This window comes from Globicephala melas, chromosome 20, assembly GCF_963455315.2.
Source record: "Globicephala melas chromosome 20, mGloMel1.2, whole genome shotgun sequence".
In the NCBI taxonomy this organism is placed as follows: Eukaryota; Metazoa; Chordata; class Mammalia; order Artiodactyla; family Delphinidae; genus Globicephala; species Globicephala melas.
In genome coordinates this window covers 11,555,122-11,577,219 of record NC_083333.1, presented here as the reverse complement: position 1 = coordinate 11,577,219, position 22,098 = coordinate 11,555,122, and the positions used below count along the sequence as shown (strand labels likewise).

At 51.6% G+C, this 22,098-nt stretch overlaps 1 protein-coding gene across 1 annotated transcript; it reads left to right on the top strand.

Moving 5' to 3' along the window:
- Positions 1-15,353: 15,353 nt before the first annotated feature.
- YBX2 (Y-box binding protein 2) lies at positions 15,354-21,289 on the top strand. Its single transcript, XM_030862244.2, has 9 exons — positions 15,354-15,630; positions 16,286-16,349; positions 17,769-17,802; positions 18,663-18,752; positions 19,375-19,659; positions 19,814-19,917; positions 20,187-20,364; positions 20,781-20,865; positions 20,963-21,289. Exons 1-8 carry the CDS (start codon positions 15,354-15,356, stop codon positions 20,829-20,831), a joined length of 1,083 nt encoding a protein of 360 aa, XP_030718104.1. The 3' UTR covers positions 20,832-20,865; positions 20,963-21,289.
- Positions 21,290-22,098: the final 809 nt, after the last annotated feature.

The following is a 22,098-nucleotide window of genomic DNA, read 5'->3' as shown; positions in this document are numbered from 1 at the left end:
TCCTTTGGGGAAAACAAACTTCCTGGGTGCATTGTTTGAAAGTTCAATTCATGCTCTTCTCAAAGATGTATTGTCCAAATGACCCAACAATTCCACTCCTAAGTATATACCCACCCCCAAAAATTAAAAACAGGTACTCAAATCCTTGCACGCAAATGTTTAGAGAGCCTAGATGAACTTTGAAAACATTATGATAGGTGAAAGAAGCCAAACAAAAATAGGTCACATACTCTATGATTCCATTGATATGAGATATACAGAATAGGTAAATCCATAGAAAAAAAAGCAGGCTGGGGCTTTCGTGGTGGCGCAGTGGTTGAGAGTCCGCCTGCCGATGCAGGGGACACGGGTTCGTGTCCCGGTCCGGGAAGATCACACATGCCGCGGAGCGGCTGGGCCCGTGAGCCATGGCCGCTGAGCCTGCGCGTCCGGAGCCTGTGCTCCGCAACGGGAGAGGCCACAACAGTGAGAGGCCCCGCGTACCGCAAAAAAAAAAAAAAAAAAAAAAAAGCAGGCTGGTGGTCACCAGGTGCTAAAAGGGAGGGGAATGGGAAGTAACCGCTTAATGGTCATGGGGTTTTATTTTAGAGTGATGAAATGTTTTGGAATTAGAGGTGGTGGTTGCACAACATATGAATGTACTAAATATCACTGAATTGTTTATTTAAAATGTTTAGTTTTATGTTATGTGAATTTCACCCTCAATTTAAAAACACTTGGACTTCCCTGGTGGCGCAGTGGTTAAGAATCTGCTTGCCAACGCAGGGGACACGGGTTCGAGCCCTGGTGGGGGAAGATCCCACATGCCTCAGAGCAACTAAGCCCGTGTGCCACAACTACTGAGCTTGCGTGCCACAACTACTGAAGTCCGCACACCTACAGCCTGTGCTCCACAACAAGAGAAGCCACTGCAATGAGAAGCCCCGCGCACTGCAACGAGGAGTAGCCCCCGCTCGCCGCAACTAGAGAAAGCCCGTGTGCAGCAACAAAGACCCAACACAGCCAAATAAATAGGTGAATAAATTAATTAATTAATTAAAAATTTTTAATTAAAAAGAAAATGAAAACTCTTGTACACGAATATTCAAAGCAGCATTATTCATAACAGCCAAAAAGTAGAAACTACTCAAATGTCCATCAACTGATGAAAGGATAAATAAAATATAGTATATCCATACAATGAAATCTTATTCAACAATAAAAAGGATTGAAGTACTGGGTACATGCTACAACATGGATGAACCATGAAACATATGCTAAATAAAAGTCAGTCACAAAAGGCCACATACAGTAGTGTGTAATTCCATTTACATGAAATGTCCATAATAGGCAAATCCATAGAGACAGAAAGTAGAGAGTAGTTGCCTAGTGCTTAGGGGTTAGGGAGAAATGAAGACATGGGGAGGGACTGCTAACGACTGCGGGGGAAGGGGCAAAGGGTGTCTTTTAGGATGATGAAAATGTTCTATAATTGATTGGAGTGATGGTTGCCCTCTTCAGATATTAAAAAACATTGAATTGGGGCTTCCCTGGTGGCGCAGTGGTTGGGAGTCCGCCTGCCGATGCAGGGGACACGGGTTCGTGCCCCGGTCCGGGAAGATCCCACATGCCACGGAGCGGCTGGGCCCGTGAGCCATGGCCACTGAGACTGCGCGTCCAGAGCCTGTGCTCCGCAACGGGAGAGGCCACAACAGGCCCGCGTACCAAAAAAAAAAAAAAAAAAAACCATCGAATTGTACACTTTAAATAATTAAATTGTTAGTATATGAATATCTTGATAAAGCTGTTACTTTAAAAATGTGTTGTTGGAAAAGCTAAAGCTGGTCCTTTGTTTAAAAAAAATAATAACAATAGACATACCTCTGGCAAGATCGACCTAGAAAAAAAAAGACATAAACTATGTTAGAAGTGGAAAAGGTCATAAATCAACTATAGCTGAGATTAGAAACCATTATAAGACAAACTATGAAGAAGACTTGCTGAACAAAAGAAAAAAAAACGAGCATTTCCTCAATAAATAAATTACAAAGGGAAAAAGAAAACCAGCAGGGGAAACTACAGATTAAAAAATGTAAGTCAAATGAGTGAGTTTGGACTCAAACAAACTACAAAAGGGTGGGAACATTAAGAGACGATTAGAAGTCTGAACACTGGTATTTTATATTAGGAAATTATTCATTTGGTGTGCTAATATGAGGTTATTTTTTAAAGTCGTCTTTAACAGTACATATGGAACTATTTACATGTGAAATGATATCTCTGGAGTTTGTCTCAAAATAACACATGAGAGGCAGAAGTGGGGAGAGGTATAGATAAAGCTAAAGTTAGGGGATGGGAAATGGGTTTATGATACTCTTTTTTCTCCTTATGCATGTTTGACATTTTCCATAATCAAAGTGCTTCAGACTGTTCTTTGTTAATACATTTGTAAACAGTCTAAGTGGACAATTTCCTGAAATATATAATGTATGTGTATACATATATACAATTTATCAAAATTAAATCAAAGAAATAGAAAACCTAAATAAACTCTTACCAAATTGATGAAAAAAAAAATGTGTTGTTGGGAATTCCCTGGCGGTCCAGGAGTTAGGACTCTGCGCTTTCACTGTTGACGGCGTGGGTTCGATTCCTGGTGGAGGGAGGAACTAAGCTCCCACATGCCGTGTGGCGCGGCCAAAACAAAACAAAGTTAAAAAAAAGTCAAACAGACGAAGTGAAGCTTGAGGATGAGCAAATGGGTAACGCTTAGGTGTGGGTGAGGGGGCGGGACGTTCCTGGACCCGCTCTTACAGCACTCAGCTGCTGGGATCAGCGGAGAAACCTTGAGTGCATTCACTCAGTCATCCATTCATTCAGTTCATATTTACTGAGTCCATTAAGTGCCAGATACTTGGGATACAAGGGTGGTGAGATTAGCACTATGGTCCCTGCCCCACAGTTGGGAGAAGGAGATTATCAGATAATAAACCAATGTATAACATTAGCCCGTGTGCTCAGGCCAATACCTGTCTACCACCAGTGACTGATGGGTTTATGAACAGCAGTTGGTATGAGAGTAGGAGGAGAAGCCCTGAGAAAATGCTTGAGGGATCTTCCGTGATTTTGACCTTGCTCCTGTGGAAGTTAAGAAAAAGAGGGTGGAGATGGAGAAGAATGAGACTGGAGTGGTTCTGGGCCTGGAGGAAAGGCCCAGGAGTTCTCCCCACCCCCCCATTCCCAGAGGCCTTGCAGAACCCAGGTGCTAGGGAGAGAAGCCAGAAAGTTTCTTAGAAACTGGACCAAGCAAGTAGGGAATAGGTCTGAGGACGGAACAGGGACCCAGCTCACAGAAGAAGGAAACTCAGTGAGCCCATCGCAAATGACTCTAGAGCATTAGATCATTCATTTGCTCAGTCATTCACTCTCCAGGTAGAAACTGAGGCTCGCTCTGGGCCAAGCCCTGTGGTCAGACTGAAGAGGTAGCCAGAGGACTTCCCTGGTGGCACAGTGGCTAAGATTCCGTGCCCTCAATGCAGGGGGCCCAGGTTCAATCCCTGGTCAGGGAACTAGATCCCACATGCATGCCGCAACTGAGAGTTTGCATGCCACAACTAAGGAGCCCGCCTTCTGCAACTAAGACCTGGTGCAACCAAATAAATAAATAAATATATTTTTTAAAAAAGGTAGCCGGGCAACTGCAGAGCAGAGCCATGCGGCCGACAGCAGGGCACGTGGGGGCTGAGTGAGCACCCAGAGGGGCCAAACCCAGCCTGGAAGCCCGGCAGTTCTTTTGTCAGGGAGACACCCGAGCTGAGGAACCTGGAGAAAGATCGGCCCTCAACAGGGTGAGGGAAGGTCTGGGAACTTGCTGGGCAAGGGATAAAGCAAAATTAGCTGGGTGTCAACCCTTCTTGGCTGGTCTAGACCCATGAAAAGAACACCTCAAAGGGGAATTCCCTGGCGGTGCAGTGGTTAGGAATCTGCACTCCCACTGCAGGAGCCCTGGGTTCAATCCCTGGTCGGGAACGCAAGCCGCGAGGCCAAAAAAACCAAAAAGAATATCTCAAGGTATAAGAGAGGAACTGAAGGGCAGATGGCCTCTGTGTTGAGAGAAGGAAGATCCAAGGGGCAGGTTAGGGCCTCAATCCTCAAACAGGACTACCCTTGCTGCATCCTGGGTCCAGGGCCCGTGCACCGGCCCACAGTCACTTGGTCACTCCAAATCCCATTCCTGCCTCCCCTCTCTCCACCTGGCCATTTCTCTTGTGCCTTTCAGCACTGAGGTCTGGCTTCACCTCCAGCCCATGCCATCCTGACACTCCCAGGCTAATTTGAATGGCATCTTCTCTGCTCATGGCCCCTGTGCTCACTCCTACCCATCACCTGTCCTACAGACAATATGTCTGTCTCCCTCTCCAGACGCTGAGCTCTGTGTGAGCAGGGTAGTCCCCACACCCACCACAGAACCTGACACGTGGCTAGCTCTGAATGTTTATAGAATGAATAAATAAATGAGTGAATGAATGAGGAGGGGCAGCAATCTGAGCCCGAGAGAAACTGCCAGATGCTCAGCGGGAATCAAGAAGAAAGAGGGTTTTGAGACCAGTGAGGGGGGCTTCCCTGGTGGCGCAGTGGTTAAGAATCTGCCTGCCAATGCAGGGACACGGGTTCGAGCCCTGGCCTGGGAAGATCCCACATGCTGCGAAGCAACTAAGCCCGTGCACCACAACTACTGAGCCTGAGCTCTAGAGCCCACGAGACATAACTACTATGCCCACGTGCCACAACTACTGAAGCCTGTGCGCCTAGAGCCCGTGCTCCGCAACAAGAGAAGCCACAATGAGAAGCCCGCTCACTGCAACAAAGAGTAGCCCCCACTCGCCACAACTAAAGAAAGCCCGTGCACAGCAATGAAGACCCAACACAGCCATAAATAAACAAATTTATTAAAAAAAAAAAAAACACCAGTGAGGGGACCTTCCTGGTGGTTCAGTAGTTAAGACTTCCACAGCAGGGGGTGGCAGATCTGCCGGGAGAAGGTGGGTGAGAAGTTCTGCAAGAAGATCACCAACATTGTAGAGGTGATGAATCGGCACGAGGACACGTCCAAGATGCCCTCGCAGTCGGAGGTGGACAACGTGTGTGACACAGGTTTGCGGGACGTGCAGCCCTACCTCTACAAGATCTCCTTCCAAATCACCGACACCCTGGGCTCCTCCGTCACCAACACCATGCGCAGGCTCATCAAAGACACCCTGGCCCTCTAGGCCTCACTGGGGCCTTGGGCACTCCTTGATGGCTTGCGGACCCTGGCTTCTGGGAATCGTACTGTTAGGCCCTTGGGGCTCTGAAACCCACTCTGGGTCCTTGATGAGACTTGGAAGGGCCACCTCTGGCTTCCTGTTGTGTGGTTGCCAGTCTCTGGTCATCCTCGTCACCTTCACTGACGGTCAAGTCCGGCCTACACTGTCTCTCCGCACCCCTGGTGGGGGTCCCTTTCCTACACTGTACAGAGGAGCCATCACTAGGATGGGAAATAAAGTTGAGAATGTGGAGGAAAAATAAAAAAGACTTCCACTGCAGGAGGCATGCATTCAATCCCTGGCTGGGGAACTAAGATCCTGCATGCCATGTGGCATGGAAAAAAAAGACCAGTGAGATGTGGCAGGTGGGTGAAATGGGTGAAGGGGGTCAAAGGCACAAACTTCCAATTATAAAGTAAAAAGTCCTGAGGATGTAATGTACAGCATTGTGACTATACCTAATTACACTGTATTGTATGCTTGAAAGTTGCTAAGAGTAGCGCTTCAAAGTTCTCATCACAGGAAGAAGGAAAAATTGTAACTATGTGTGGTGATGGATGTTAACTAGATACAGTGTGATAAGGATGTTAACTAGATAGAGTGTGATAATCATTTTGCAATCTATACATATATCAAATCACTATGTTGCACATCTGAAACAAATATAATATTATATGTCAATTATAGCTCAAAAACAAAACGAAATCAAAAACAGTGAGATGTGAGTTGAAGTTAGAGATTAAAGAGTCTACTCAGGGCACACATCAGAGCCACCTTGTCCTGACCTGCCAGGAAACAGGTCCAAGACCTGCATGCCCTTCTCTCTCCTGTGTTCACCTCTCCTCGTCTTTACGATGCTCGGTTCAGCTTAAAATAACTGACTCTTCTTGGCACTGGTGCCCCCAATTTGTTCTTTGAAGGAAAAGGGGACTGGGCAACTCAGAGATGAGTGGGACTCACGAACTCCTAGTTTCACAAAGGGGAAACCAGCTTTAGAGATGGAAGTTGGACAAGAAAGAAGTTTCCCCGCCGTGCGATGCAGGGGACGTGGGTTGGATCCTTGGTCTGGGACATAAGATCTCACATTCCAGAGGCGCAACTAAGCCCTCGCGCCACAACTACTGAGCTCACACCCCTCAACTGGAGCCCACGTGCCGCAAACTACAGAGCCCACGCGCTCTGGAACCCGCGTGCCACAGCTAGAGAAGAGAAAACCCGCACGCCACAACTAGAGAGAAGCCCGCTTGCCACAATGAAAGATCCGGCATGCCTCAATGAATATCCCGCGTGCTGCAACTAAGACCCGATGCAGCCTTAATTAATTAATTAATTAAATTTAATTTAAAAAAGAAAGAAAGAGGATTCCCCCGGCTTGAGGCCCATCTCCTGCCTGTTTAGAGAGGAGGGAGTCTCCCCTCCTGCCAACCCTGAAGAGGAAGTTCCTCAAGTCTGCCCTGCAGTTCATCTGCGTAGCCCATCTTAGGGGCTGCTTGGGCTCCCCAGACTGAGCTGTAATGTCAGAGTTTGATCTGACCGAACTACCCCCACTGTCTTCTGCAGCCTGCCAGGGAGGACTAAATCCTCACCAAAGGGGTTAGTCCTCTGAGAAAAGTCAATTCCACCGAGAAGAACCCAGTAAAGCGCTTTAGACATCATTCAGGCGCCTCTGGATTCAGGACAGGATTTTTGCCTGGATTCGAGGCCTGCGGGATTTAGGTTCCAACCTTCCCATCCCAGCTGTTCCTCGCCAGAGCCTCTGCAGGCCTCCTGCACCTCCCAACACAGTCATGCCCTTCCCCCTCCTGGGCCACTCACACTGTGTAGCTTTTGAAACCGAGCAGGACCCTGTGGGGCTCCTGGGCATGGAAGCCTTTCTGTCCCGTTTCTTGTTTGTAGGGAACAGACTCCAGCCTCCATGACCTTCCCTGGGTTCTAAACGGCAGATTCAAACAGTTGCTCCTCGGGAAGGGAGAGGATGCCGACAGAGACAAGGGAGAGGCAGCCAAGAAACCACCTGAGGCAACATTAAAGGAACCAGAGAAGTCAATCAGGATTAGGAAAGCAGGGACTTCCCTGGTCCAGTGGTTAAGACTCCTGCAGAGGGCGCAGGTTCAATCCCTGGTCCGGGAACTAAGATCCCGCATGCCAGGCTAAAAAAAAAAAATTAGGAGACCACCTGAGACAAGATGAAAGGAGTGCAAGCCCTGCACACACTCTAATCTTATCAGCAACCCTACACTTGATCCATTGCTATAAAAACTCCTCACCAATTCCTCATGGGTTGGGACACACAATTCTGAGAGGCATGAGCCCGCTGTGTCCCCCTTTGCCTGGCAAAGCAATAAGGCTATTCTTTTCTACTTCACCCAAAACTCTGTCTCCGAGATTCAATTCGGTACATCACTTTGGCCCAGTCACTTAGCCTCTCTGGGACTATCTCCTCATCTGTGACAATAGAGAGTTCAACACTTACTTCATAGGGAGCTCAGCCTGACCTAGGGCTGTAACTCCCATCTGCGCGGGGCTCCAGCCTCAACTTTCTCCTGAGCCGCAGACGCATCCCTCAAACTGCCTGCCTGAGCGCTCTTCTTGGATGTTTCAAACAAGCCCCAAACCAAGCCCCTGACTATGTTCCTCTTCCCAGGGTTTCTCGTGGAAATAAATAGCATCAGCATCTGCCCACGTTCAAGCTAAAACCCTAGATTCCGTGATTCCTTTTCTCTCACCGCCACATCCAGTCCACCATCAAGCCCTGCAGACACTACTTCCAAAATGTACTTCAAACTCGTCCATTTCTCTCCATCCTCACTAATCCGCGGCCCCATCACCTCTGCCTCCCTCCAGTTTATTTTCCCCAGAGCAGCCAAGTAATATTTTTAAAATGTAAGTCAAATAGGGGAGGCTGTGCACGCATGGGTGCAGAGGGTATACGAGAAGTCTCTGTATCATCCACTTAATTTTGCTGTGAATCTAAAACTGCTTTAAAAAATAAAGTTTTGGGAATTCCCTGGTGGTCCAGGGGTTAGGACTCGGTGCTTTCACTGTTGAGGGTGCAGGTTGGACCCCTGGTCAGGGAACTAAGATCCCGCAAGCCATGCAGTGTGGCCAAAAAAAATTTTTTTAATTAAAAAAAATAAAGTTTATTAAAAAATAATAAATTAGACCATATCACTCATTCCCCCTTTTAAAACCCTTGAAAGGGGACTTCCCTGGTGGCGCAGTGGTTAAGAACCCGCCTGCCAGTGCTAGGGGACAGGGGTTCGAGCCCTGGTCTGGGAAGATCCCACATGCCACGGAGCAACTAAGTCTGTGCACCACAACTACCAAGCCTGCGCTCTAGAGCCTGTGAGCCACAACTACTGAGCCTGTGTGCTGCCACTACTGAAGCCCGCATGCCTAGAGCCTGTGCTCTGATACAAGAGAAGCCACTGCAATGAGAAGCCCGCGCACCGCAACGAAGACCCAACGCAGCCAAATAAATTAATTTATTTTAAATTTTAAATAAAAATAAAACCCTTCAAAGACTTCCCATCACTCTTAGGATAAAATCCAGGTTCCAAAGCGTTGGCTAATCTGGCCCTGCCTATCTCATCCTCCACCTTGTTCACTAAACATTTTCCTCTGATAGGTTCATGTCTTTTCTGCGTCAGGGCCTTTGCATTAATTGTTTTTTTCATGTGCCTGGAACTCTCTTCCCTAATCCCAACACTTGGCTGTCTTCTTCTCATCCTTCAGGTCACAGCATAAACTGTGACACACCTCTCAGCAGTGTCTTCCTGGTGGCCTAATTCTAGATTATCCCCTTACAGCCTCCTATTCTACACACCACACCAATCTGTGCGTTTCCTTCATGGCTTTGATTACATCTGTTATTATCATGTGTATCTGTTGACTTATTTCATCACCTCCTTTACTAGACTGTAAGTGGTGTGAGGGCAGGGAGTGTCTTATTCACCACTGAATAAGTGTCTTCCCAGCACCTTTTATAGCACCTTGGCGCACAGAAAGTGCTCACTAAATGCTTGTTGAGGAAATAAATGAACAGGCATATTTTATTGTAAACCACCTGAACTATTTTTATTTGTTTATGTATTTATTTATTTATTGGCTGCACCTCCCGGCTTATGAGATCTTAGTTCCCTGACTAGGGATCGAACCCAGTCTCTCTGCAGTGGAAGTCCAGAGTCCTAAGCACTGGAGCACCAGGGAATTCCCCACCTGAACTATTTTTAGAAGACACACAGAGTTGCTAAGGAGCGCTGTGGTGATCATTCCATCCACCCTGCCTTCCCCACCACATGGTCGGAGGAAGGTACTCCATAAATGTCAGTGAAGTTAATTCAAACAGGGAATCCCTGGAACTTTGAGAACGGATTTAGTATCATGGAAGTTGAGGTTGAAAGAGAGCGTTGTGTAACAGTGCTGTCTGCTAGAACTTTCTGTGACGACAGATCTGTACTGAGAAAAAAAAGCATTTTAGAAAGATCTTTCTGGCTTTCTTCTTTCATTCAGTCAGCTCTTTACTGGCCACTTACCAGATGCCAGGTACAGTTTTAGATGCTTAGAATACAGCAGTGAAGAAGCCAGCCAAGAACCCAAGCTTATATACATTAAAAACAAGAAAATATCAGGTACTGATAAATACTGCAGTGAAAATAAAGGCAGGGTTAGGACAGAATGACTGGGAGGCTATTTTGCTTGTGGGGTGCTTCGTGAAAAGTGGATGGGAGGGGGGCAATTTTGGAGGATGCAGGTGAGAAATGCTGAGGGCATGAAACAGGTAAGCACAGCAGAGTGCATATCACCACAGCCAGATATACTGGAGCCCTTTCCCGAGACAGGGGACCCCGGAGAGTTCCAGTTGGCAGCTGGGCATCACAGATCTGGAGCTCGGGAGGGTGGTCTGGGCTAGTGGCATAGACTGGGGAGTCATCTGTGTTTGGGTTGTTTATTGGTTTCCTAGGGCTGCTGTAACAAAGTGTCACAAACTTGGTGCTGAAAACTACAGAAACTTGTTCTTAGAGTTCTATAGGATAGAAGTCTGAAATCAAGATGTTGGCAGGGCTGCCCTCTCTTCCAAGTCTTGAAAAGAGGATCCTTCCTTGCCTCTTGCAGCTTCTGGTAGCCCAGGCACTCCTTGGATTGCAGCTATAGCACTTGCATCTCTGCTCTGTCATCGCATGGCATTGTCCCTATGTGTCTGTCTTTACGTGGTAGTTTCCTCTTATAAGGACACCAGTCATATGGATTAGGGCCCAGCCCAATGACTTCATCTTGATTTCATTTCATCTGCAAGGACCTTATTTCCAAATAAGGTCACATTCACAGGTACCAGGGGTTGGGGTTTCAACGTATATTTTGGGGGACACAATTCTACCTGTAACAGGTCATAGCTGAAGCAGTGGAAGTGGACAAGTTCCCCAAAGGTGACAGAGTCAGAACAGAAGAACTGGGGACTCTAGCAAATAAAAGCTTGAGGAGCCCACGAAGAAGTCTGAGAAGGAGATGGTCTCCAGTTACATCTGTCACATAGACAGAGGTGGAGGAACAAGGGTAAAAAAAGGGTCCATTGAACTAAGTGACAGGGCAGATGTCAGTGTCTTTCCTCATGCCCCTCCCCCCTCCCAAGGGAAGAAGCAGAGCCTGGGTGATGGAAACAGTCTTTTAAGAAATGTAGTTTCAAAAGCTGGTATATATAGGATGGATAAACAACAAGGTCCTACTGTAGAGCACAAAGAACTATATTCACTATCCTGTGATAAACCATAATGGAAAAGAATATGAAAAAGAATGTATACAAGTCACTTTTCTGTACAGCAGTAATTAACACAACATCGTAATTCAACTATACTTCAATAAAAAATAAATTAAAAAAAATTAGTTTCGAAGGAAAAGCCTGACATATGGAAAGTACTAGAGGGAATGTGGGGGTCAAAGGATTGTTGGGGAAGATGGGAAAGTATAGTCCCAGCACAGTGGAAGGAGGTTGGCGACTTAGAAGATGGGCTCTGGGGGACATCCCTGGTGGTCCAGTGGCTAAGTCTCTGAGCTCCCAACGCAGGGGGCCCGGGTTCGATCCCTGGTCAGGGAACTAGATCCCACATGCCGTAGCTAAGAGTTCACATGCCACAACGAAGATCCCGCGTGCCACAACGAAGACCTGGCGCAGCCAAAATAAATAAATAAGTGAATATTAAAAAAGAAAGAAGATGGCCTCTGGAGTTGGGCTGGTCTGCACTGGATTCTCAGCTTGGCTTGTTCAAGAGCTGTGTGATTTTAGGATGGTTGCTTAACTTCACTATTCCTCTGTTTTGTTATCTGGAAAATGGGGATAATTATACTAGTATCCACTTCTCAGGGCTGCTGGAAGGAGTAAATGACTGAAGACATTTAAAGTGTTTAACACAGCATGTGGCACATACTTAGTGCTCAATAAATATTGACTCTTACTGCAATTAGGTTAAAAAAATACAAGGAGGAGGTTTCAAGAAGGAGGCAGTAAGTAATATCAGATATAGTAGGTAGGACAGGACGTAGAGGGCAGAGAAAAGGTCAAGGATTTGGCGGAGTGCTAGCAGAACCTGGAAAAGGAGAGGGCAGAGCTAACAGTAGCTAAAGAGCAAATGGGGCAAGAGAGGGAGGGGCTGTAGGTATGGAACACTCTCTTGGTAGCAGCTGAGAAATAAGAGAGCAGGTATTAGCAGACAGAAGAAGCAATAGACCTTGATTTGGGCAGCAAGGAGAAAGTTAGAGGCAGAAGTCGCTGGTAGTGTTTGGTACTAAGGGTAAAGCGAGGCAACAGCATCTTGTAAATCTTTCACATATCTCAGTTTGATACCATAAATCTTCACCTTTGCTGTGCTGAGCCTGGGCATCCAGGGGAAACTGTTCTACAAAGAAGAATGGGCACTAACGAATGATTGTGGGTAAGTGGCGACATACTTCAGCATGGGAGGGGGAAAAAGAGGAGCCTGGATGAGGACTTACGTTTCAGAAGCCTGAGAAGCAATTGGCTAGAGGATGTCTGGCTCAGAGTCTGCTAGAAGGTGGGAAAGACTCAGGGCTGGAGACACATGGGTTTAAGAGCCATCAGTAGCAGATGGTCACCAAAACCAGGGGAATGGATAAAATTACCTATAGAAGGGGGGTGACAGGAGAAGACAGTCCAGGAAAGATTGAGGCTGGTGGAGAACAAGCCACAGGAGAGGTATCAGGGCATGGGGGAAGGTGAAGCTGTGGAAGCTTTGGCAGGACCACTTCTGCAGATGGAGTTGAAAGAGAACCCAAAACCAGGCCCCAAATGTCTCAGTTAAGAAGAGGGTGTGGACCATTGGTGAAGCCATCTCAGTGGAGTGGTGGGGACAGAAACCAGGTTTGGGTTGGTGGGGTGTGAAAGAAAGATGAGGAAGTAGAGACAGTAGAGACTTTCTTCAGGAAGTTTTGTGTTAAGTTGATGGAGAGGTGTAGAGCAAGAGTTAGGAGGTAGGGGTTTTGTTTTATTTATTTATTTATTTTTAACAGTGAACAAGATAGGCCAGATTGCAGGTGGGCAGGAAATGACAGAAAGAGAGGGACAGTAAGAGGAGGAAGGCTTTTCACAAGAATGCCTGGAGCCCTTGTTATCTATAGTACTTAAAAATATTTAAATAGGGACCTCCCTGGCAGTCCAGTGGTTAAGAATTTGGGCTTCCACTGCAGGGGGCATGGGTTCGATCCCTGGTGAGAGAACTAAGATCCCGTATGCCTTGTGGGGTGTGTGTGAGTGTGTGTGTGTGTGTGTGTGTGAAATTAAATAACCAGAAAATTACATGCACAAACCCTTCAACTGAACAGGGATATTAATTGCAAATCTCTGTGGCATCTGCTACTTCTTATCCATGGGGATAGAGAGTATGTAATTGTTGTATGTCTAAGTATTGTTTCATGTCTCGGTGCTGTCGGCCAAATGTACTTTTCCTGCAGCACCCTTGATCTCCTGACATATTTTTAATTTTACTACAAATAGGGCTCACCCTTTCTGTTAGCTTCCTCTCTCTCACCTTCTAACCTTACAGTTAACCAGTCCACACCTGAGCTCCCTCTGTACCTTCCACGCGATTCTTTGGTTGCCGGGGTCACACTGTGAGTTACCTTGCTTGCCTCCCCCCAGCCTTGGTCTCATGCTTCTCGAATTCCTTGAGCTCAGGGCTGGATACAGGTAAGTTGGTCCTTAATAGTCTAAAAGAGGGTGGTCATTTCTTTATCCTTCACGGCCTCGCCTTGATTTAGTTGTTTTCGCATCTTTTCTCTTTTTCTGGTGCCCGATGCCCCGGGAAACAGAATCTTCAACTGCGAAAGGGTGGGAGCGGTGGGGCTAGCGGGGTAGCGGTGGAAGGACAGAGAGGAAGCCGGGGCGGGCGGCCTCCCGAAGCGGCCGGCAGAGGGCGCGCCGGCACCGGGATTGGCAGCGGCCGCCGTCTGGAAAGCGGACGCTGGCCTGGCGGGGGACTTCGGGGCTGCGGAAGCGCACGTGGGGCCGGGCAGAGCCTGGGGGCACGTGTGCTGCCCGGGGGCGTGCTGTCCCTGCTAAAAATACGCGTCCTGCCCGGGTCGGGGAGACGGCCCTCGGCGAGAGCGGCTTCTGGAGCCGCATCTTTCTGGGAGAGAGATAGCGTCTCCCGGGCCGGACACCTGGACTCCCGAGAAACCCGGGGCAAGCCTCGCACAGGGCCTCAGTTTTTTCATCTGTGGAATGGGGACCATTCATTTGCTCAAGCAATATTACGTGCCAGTGTTATGCCAGGCACTGTTCCAGGAGTCAGGCATAACTACACGGTTTTTGCTGTGGAGTTCACGGCTTAAGAGTTTCGGAGTGGGCAGGAATAGTATAAATAAGCAATTTCATATTTCAAAAAATGCCATGAGAAAAGTAAAGAAGTGATAGTGAGGAGTGAAATGTAAGCTGATACTTGAAGCCAAGTCACCCTGAGAGACATGGAGGCAGACGAAACTGCCTTGAGTCCGAAGAGCCTGGCCAGTTGGATAAAAGGAAGAAGGCGGAGGGAGCAGCCAGGGAGAGGGCGAGGAGCTGGAGACGGAGACCCCACCTAGCCGGAGACCAAAGCGCCCAGCACTGTGGACCCTGAAACTGATCTCGGGTGGAAAACATCAGAACGGCGGTGGTTTGTGCGGAGGTTGGACCTGCCCGGAAGGGGCTCGAGGGAACCTCCCAGAGCGAGGGAAAAACACCTTGATTAAGGTGTTGATTACAAGGATGAACACGTTTATCAAAACTCAGCGAAGAGTTGTGCATTTTGCTGTATGTAAATTATACCTCAAAAACAAACTAAAGTGTGAGAGTCCTCGGCTTGTGAGAGCAACCGTGAGCTGGGAAAGTCTGGCTGGCCGCGCGGGCTGATCCCGCAGGCCAGGGTGTGTGGGTCATCCTCTAGGGAGAGGGTCGGACGGGCTGGAAGAAAGCAACCACACCTGGCGCTGTGCGGGCAAGCGTGGCCTCGAGAGTGGAAGCGAGCGGTGCCGCTCACAGCCGGGACCGAGGCTGCGGGCTCAGGCCCCCCGCCCGGGTCGTCAGAGGCAACCTTGGAGCTGCGCCCCCCGCCCCGCCCCGCCCCGCCCTTCGTACAGAGGCCAGGTGGCGGTTGGGGCGCGACCAGCCCGTTTGATTTCCCGCGGCCGGTGGAAAGGGGCGGGGGGAAGGGAAAGAGGCCGTCGGCCAATGGGTTGGGCTGTGGTCGGTCACGTGACGGCAACGGGGCGGGGCCCAGGTGTACTTACAGGCTGCGGGCGGGGGCCTCGGCCTCCTCGCCAAGTTCAGGAGGCGGGGCCGGCGTGCTGGCCTGGGGGGGTAGCTTCGCTAGGATTGGCCTGTGGCCGGGAGGCGGGGCCTGCGCGCGCCGCGGCTGCGGGCTCCGATTGGCCTCGGCTCAGGGCCCGCTGCCGGCGTGCAGGCGAGGCTCGGGGCGCGAGGACCAAGCCTGGCAGTGGGTTCGCGAGCCAGGGGGAGGGGCCGGGCCGGTGGCGGCGGAGGAGGAGGAGGTGGCGGCGGGGGCCGGTACTGGGCCCGGCGGGATGAGCGAGGCGGAGGCGGCAGTGGTGGCGACAGCGGCCCCCGCGGCCACGGTGCCCGCGACGGCGGCAGGGGTGGTAGCGGTGGTGGTTCCGGTGCCCGCAGGGGAGTCGCAGAAAGCAGGCAGCGGGGCGGGCGGAGTCGGAGCCGCAGCCTCCTCGGTCCCCGCTGCTGGGACCCCCTCGGCGCCGGGCCCCCGCACCCCTGGCAACCCAGCGACGGCGGCCTCGGGGACCCCCGCGCCCCCGGCCCGGAGTCAGGCGGACAAGCCGGTGCTGGGTGAGGGGCGGGGCGCGCGCCAGGGCTGCTCTAAGGGGGTCGGCGGGCTGGGGGAGGGGCATCGTGGACCCCGGTGGGGTCCGGAAAGCCGAAGGCCGGTTTGGCTCGAGACTCAAAGGACTAGCTAGGCTGAGGCCAGCGGACCGAAGTGGGTTCCCCTGGTGGGAAATCCTGCAGTTCTTGGGCGGGAGGGCGTGGTTAGTCTGGTAGGGTCTGGCCACGCCCCCGGGGCGGGAGACTTTTGGCCTTGATGACTCGAGTTAGTGTTAGGTAAATCTCTGGGACCAGGAAGCAAGTGCACTAGTGACCCTTACACTGGGAGGGCTAGAGAGACCCTCAGTTATGACCTGAGGGCGGAAGTTCGTGGACCAGGTGAGTACCCGGTTCTAGGTGAAGGGCCTTGATTTGTAGGATGTGAGGAACGTGCCTTAGAATCGGAAGTTTTGAAAGCCTGAGCCCCCCTGTATGGGCGCTTCCATTTACGTAGTGGAACTGGGGTAAGAATGCCTTGAAGCTACTGGGTGAAACCTGGTTGGCGTGAAGTTAAGCTTAATAGGTAATAGGGAGGTAGACTAGATTTTGGAGTGTCTCAAAACTGAGTCGAACTCCATCTCTTTCCCCATCTTACTGTCCCCACTGCATCCCTGCCTGGCAGCAATCCAAGTCCTGGGCACTGTCAAATGGTTCAACGTGCGGAATGGTTACGGATTCATCAACAGGTATCTGAGGAACCCAGGGAGGGGGTGGAATGGGTGCCTTCCAAACTGGCCTGTGGGACTGGACACCTTTCCAGCCTCATCCCTACCCCTACCAAGGCACATGGTTGCAATGTCCAGCTGACGCTGATTGAAAGTCTTTAACCACAGCACAGATGTGGGCAAGACGAAGCCGCCTCCACATCTTCAAGGGCAGCAGAGGATTAATGATCTAAGAAGTTGGCAAACCTGGTTCTGACCCTCCCAAGCCTGTCTGGGTCACCTTCTGGTTTAGTTTGCCGCCGCCTTTGTGGCAGAATGTACCTGCTCTCTGTGCCTCCGGGCTGGAATCCTCACTCATTTCCTGTTTAGGGCAGCACACTTAGCACTCTCATAACTCATCTCCCTAACGGAGCTGTTAGCTCGTTGAATCAATCCCCCACCTGATGGGACTGCGTCCGGTGGGGGTTGGGGAAGGGAGGCGCCAGCACAGCCCGAGGCTGCTGCTTTCCTTCAGTTCCGCAGCCCCTCCCACCCACCCACCCACCCCCGCCCCCGCACTGGGCGGGGCGTAGTGGCGGATTCTGAGCGGAGCCAGGTCTCTCCCAGAGGGCCTTCCCCAGCCCAGGCACCCTGCCGAGCCCAGACCTCCTGGGAGGTCCCAGTTCCCTCTTAGCAGGCTGACCTTTGTGCAGATCTAAGTGCTTTAAAGCTAGAACACTTGTTCTAGGGAAGGGTCCCTCTCTAATTCTGGAAATGAGGACTCCTGGGAGGTTCTGAGGGAAGACCTCACCCCTCCCCCATTGGGGTGCTAGGATAAACTGGGATGATAGGCAAGGTCGTGACAGATCGAATGTTCTCTCTCATCCTTGATTTCTTGGTGTGTTGAGAGGGGGCCTGGGGTTCACCTCCAGGCTGAGAACACAGTTTTGTGGCTGTTTGGAGCAAGTTCTTGACCCATTTTCCCCTCCTCAAACGTGTTCTGCACCTCAACTCCCGTCCCCACTTTCTCCCTCCTTGACTATAGAAGGAAGGAAACCGAGTGGAATTTTCCACCCGTGATGTGGTTTGGGGAAGAGGGGTTGTTGGCTGGGGACAGTTATACCCAGCACCACCAGGTTCTAAGGTGCCCTGGGGTAGAGGGTGGAGTGCTCAGCAGGTGAAATCTGGCCCAGCTCCTTCAAGGTGCCTTTGCCTCCCCCCACAGCCCTTTCCTCGTGAAGCCCAGGTTTTTCATGGAGGTTTTAGGGATATTTGCTTCATACCAGCTTCAGGGGGCCCCCGCTGGCTCTTGTCTCACTCCCTGGGCCCTGTTTCACCCCAAGCTGCCGTGGAAGGTGGAGAGGATGGGGCCACAAGTCTTAGGAATGGCAGCTAGGGAGGCTTCAGTGGAGGTGAGCGCCTTACCAAAGTCACCCCCTAACAACCCATCCTGTCCTGCAGGAATGACACCAAGGAGGATGTCTTTGTTCACCAGGTAAGAGCTAGGTTGACTTTCTGAGGGGAGGAACCCACCCTCTTTGATGGCTTTTGCCCTTATCCTTAGCAGCACAGATCATGTTTCTCCAGCTTTCATCTCCTACCCGGAAATAGTTCCCCCATCCACCCGCCTCAGGTGCCTGTATTAACTGCATTGGCCCCACTTGTGTTGGGTTGTCTCTGTAAGAAACATACCTGTTGCCCTCTGGGCATGGCACGCTCACTACCTACTGGGACCTGTGAACACGCTTAGAATGAGTTACAGGCGGTGTCCAAGGGAAAGGACACAGGCTTGCGCTACTTGGGTGCAGTGGTTCTCAAAGTGTGGTCCCTGCAACAGCAGCATCACCTGACATCCAAATTCTCAGGCCCATCTCAGTCCTAGCGAATCAATCAGGCTTGGGGGAGGGACCAGCAGCCTGTTTTTACAAGCTCTCCAGGTGTTTGTGATGCACGCACAGTTTGAGAACCACTGCTTTGGTGGAGAGCGCTCTCAGTGGGATTGAGGTAAGAAGCACAGTACGTTTTACCCACTTTGCAACTTAAGACTCTCTCAGCTTTTTGTTTTGCTTTTGAGTTCATGTTTCTTGCTTCCCTTCTTGAAATCCTTGAGGGGTGGGGGAGGAGGGAGTGTGTTCTGGGGACCATGGTGAACTGCACAGTTGTTTGAAAGCCGCTAGTCTGTGGCTTTTCCCCCGCTAAACTTTGACTGCCTTCTCCTTGCTCCACCCTCCAGCCCCAGCCCACAAGTATTCAATAAAATTTTGAAAAGAATGAAATTGGGTGGTGGACCCAGCAGGGGCGCGAGAGACTACCGGCTGGCTGTCCTCACCTTTCTCCTGGCCTTTCCCTAACCAGACAGCTATTAAAAGAAACAACCCGAGGAAGTTTCTGCGCAGCGTTGGAGATGGGGAGACTGTGGAGTTCGATGTCGTGGAAGGAGAGAAGGTTCGAGGGCTGCGGTGGGATGGAGAGCCCACCAAGCCGTGGGAGGGTGGCCTGGAAGTCCCCTGAGGCTCTGGCCTCCTCAGGCCAGCTCCTCCTCTGGCCGAGCAGCCCAGGCTGTAGGACCAGGACTGTGTCCTCACGCAGACCTTGTCATTTTAACGTTCTGGCCACTCCAAGGGATGTCCTAAAGAACGTGTCGCTGTCACCAGTCAGCAGTATCTGGGTTTCTTTGTAGTTCACCAAATACTCCCATGCCTGTTCTCCACGCGGGGCCCGTGCCCACATTCTCCTCTCAGAATCAGCCCTCCCGGAGACAGACACCTACTGCCAGCCCTCTTTCTCCCTCCCCACCCCACCTCCAGGCTAAACCTCAAGAGGGTCCAGTGGCAGCTATTTCAAAAGGACCAGTTGCAGATGTGGTCCCTCCTAGAAGGGTCCAAACACCTGCCACTCTTTCTCTGGGGAGGGTGGAAAGAAGTAGAAGTTATAGGACCTGGAGGAAAGCTGGAAAGGGGCATTTAGCTGGAAGGATGGGAAGACAATGATTCAGGCAAGACTGGGAAGGTTGCGCACTGGTTTTTGGAGCAGGTTCTCACCCGTTCCTCCCCACCTCCCCCCGCAGGGCGCAGAAGCTGCTAATGTAACTGGGCCCGGCGGGGTGCCAGTGAAGGGCAGCCGCTATGCCCCCAACCGACGTAGGTTCCGCCGATTCATCCCCCGGCCCCGCCCAGCTGCCCCGCCACCCATGGTGGCAGAGGCTCCATCGGGCCGGATAGAACTAGGCAGCGAAGGGGAGCGTGCTGAAGACTCCGGGCAGCGGCCCAGACGACGGCGCCCACCACCCTTCTTCTACCGACGGCGCTTTGTGCGAGGCCCTCGGCCCCCCAACCAGCAGCCGCCCATAGAGGTGAGGGGAACTGGGAACGTGTGGACCAGCTGCGAGAGTTGGTGAGGCTGGAGACCAGAGTCCCCAGACGAAGCAGAATGGTGGCCTGGGAAGAGCTGCAGACGCCTGGACAGCTGGTGCCACCCGGCTCACCCGGGCCTTTGTGTGTTCCCAGGGCACTGATGGGGCAGAACCCAAAGAGAGAGCCCCGTTGGAGGGGGACCAACAGCAGGGAGATGAGCGGGTACCCCCACCCAGATTCCGGCCCAGGTACCGAAGGTAAGACTCCCTGTCCTGGGCTCTGTCTTCCCCTTCGCCAGCCAGTATGGGGACAGGAGGATGGGAAGGGGATGGCCCTGAAGCCAGTGGTCATGAGGGCTGGGTAGCTGAGCAATTACTGCTGAGGTGCCCAGGGGTTAGCAGGCACTGCTGGGGTGGGGTGGGGATGGAGAGGCAGCCTGGTCCACCTCTGCTGGGTGGCCCTGGGAGGGAGGGACATGGTCCGCACAGGGCTCCTGTCCCTTCAGGGTCCCTACTTTTCTCCCCAGGCCTTTCCACCCCAGGCCACCCCAGCAGCCCACCACAGAAAGTGGGGATGGCGAGACCAAGCCCAGCCAAGGCCCCACTGACGGTTCCCGGCCTGAGCCCCAGCGCTCACGAAACCGCCCCTACTTCCAGCGGAGACGTCAGCAGCCCCCTGGACCCGGGCGGCCCACAGCCCCAGAGGTGAGGACCTTGGACTGTCCCTGTGTGGCAGGGGAGAATGAAGGAAAAGGCTGTGGCCAACTTGCCTGTCTCCCTTCTTCCCCCACTTCTGTCTTCTTTTCCTTTCCCTTCCCTCTCTTTGTCCCCCTTCTCCTGGCCTTGCTCCCACCCACCCTGTTTCACGCAGCCTGACACCCAAGAGACAGTGCTGCTGGGTCCACGCCTGGCGGGCACCCCAACCCACCAGGAAACCCCAGCAGAGGCGGTCGAGCCCACGTCACCCCCTGCAGACTCCCTCTCAGCTCTGCTGGGAGCCCCAGCACCAGCCTGTGGATGTGAACTGGGGGAGGAATGGGAAGAGAAAAGGTGGGAGGAGGTTGAAGTTGGGGGCTCCAAAGGACAAGAGGGTCTCAGTCGGCCACCCTTGTTCTCTCTAGACCTCGGCCCCCATCAACAGTGGGGACCCCCCAACTGGCATACCGGAGTGATTCCAACTCGAAGGACACCCAGAGCCACCATCTGGTGAGTGGCAGGCCCAGGACAGGTACCAAGAGGGTGGGGATGGGGCTGGGTGGTGATAAGCTGCTGGTCGTGATTTTTCGGTCTCTCTTCCTCTCAGGTATCTGCCAGTTTTTCCAACTGACCTGGATCCTACCCAGCACCTCCCTCCCCGCTTTCCCACAATTCATGACATCGAAACACCAGCTTTTCCCCTTTTTCCTGGAGACTCAGGAGGGCCAAAGCAACAGCCTTTGGCTTTTTTTTCTCTCCCTGACCAAGGGTTAAAGGAAGGGATCCATCCTTATAGTTCAGAGTCACCAACTCCCTCCCCTAAATCAGGCTGAGAAGGAACCAGCCAGCTCTTACCTCCTCCTGGTTGTTTTTCTTTCCCCTCCCAGTTTATTTTTTGTTTCCCCATTACCCCCTACCTCTGAAGCCATTTTATGAACCGTCATGTGCCACCTGAGCCTCCAGTAAAAACAAAAACAGGCTTTCCTGTTGTCTTGGTCTCTGCCTCTTTTCTGTTCAGAGCCTCGCTGGTAACTTACTGTAGAGGGGGCGGCGGCAGGGCCTGCGCTCAGATCCTGTGCCCACGTTTCTAGCTGTACAGCTCTGCAGAAGTGCCTTCATCCCTGTGAAGTTGACTTTTCCCATCTGTGAAACGGGGCTAATGCCTCGCTGGCAGAGTGAGTGTTTCCTGAAGTGCCGAGAGCAGCGTCTGGCACCTGCAGCGTCACCTTACCGAGCATTTACTACCGTTAAGGAAAGCAGTGACTACAACTCTTGAGGTGGCGGGGGGCGCGGGGGTGAGTGAGTGACAGCATCCAGAGGGTTCTGCGGCCTCGAGCTGAGGCAGGATGGAGAGGAGATGGGGGTTGGGGTGGCTATGGTCCCTGCCTCAGCCCATCCCGGAGTGTCTTCTCATGACAGGACGCTCATCTCATACAGTAACTTTATATACGGATCTATATATATATACATTTAGTACAACAGACCTTCAGTTTCTTCTCCCTGCCCCTTCTTTTCCAAACATATACAAAAATATCTGAAGGCTCCTCCCAGCCCAGTGTTCACAGGCAGCCTTTCAAATCCCTCTTTCCCTTAGTTGGTCAAAAGCCTTTGGGTACAACACCCTCCCGGGATGGGAGAGGAGGAAAGAGCTGGGGCCCCCATCTGGCAGCCTTGGGGAGCAGCTGGGGTGGGGCCCGGAACCCTGAGTCTAGAGAGGCGCCTGCTGTCCCTTCCTCTCCCCAC

What these genes read in the sequence shown, in the direction of transcription:
- YBX2 (XM_030862244.2), top strand. Translation starts at nt 15,354, where the DNA reads ATGAGCGAGGCGGAGGCGGCAGTGGTGGCGACAGCGGCCCCCGCGGCC. An exon ending in ATGTCGTGGAAGGAGAGAAG is followed by an intron (nt 18,753 to 19,374) that starts GTTCGAGGGCTG and finishes CTCCCCCCGCAG; the next exon opens with GGCGCAGAAGCTGCTAATGT. An exon ending in GGCGGCCCACAGCCCCAGAG is followed by an intron (nt 20,365 to 20,780) that starts GTGAGGACCTTG and finishes TGTTCTCTCTAG; the next exon opens with ACCTCGGCCCCCATCAACAG.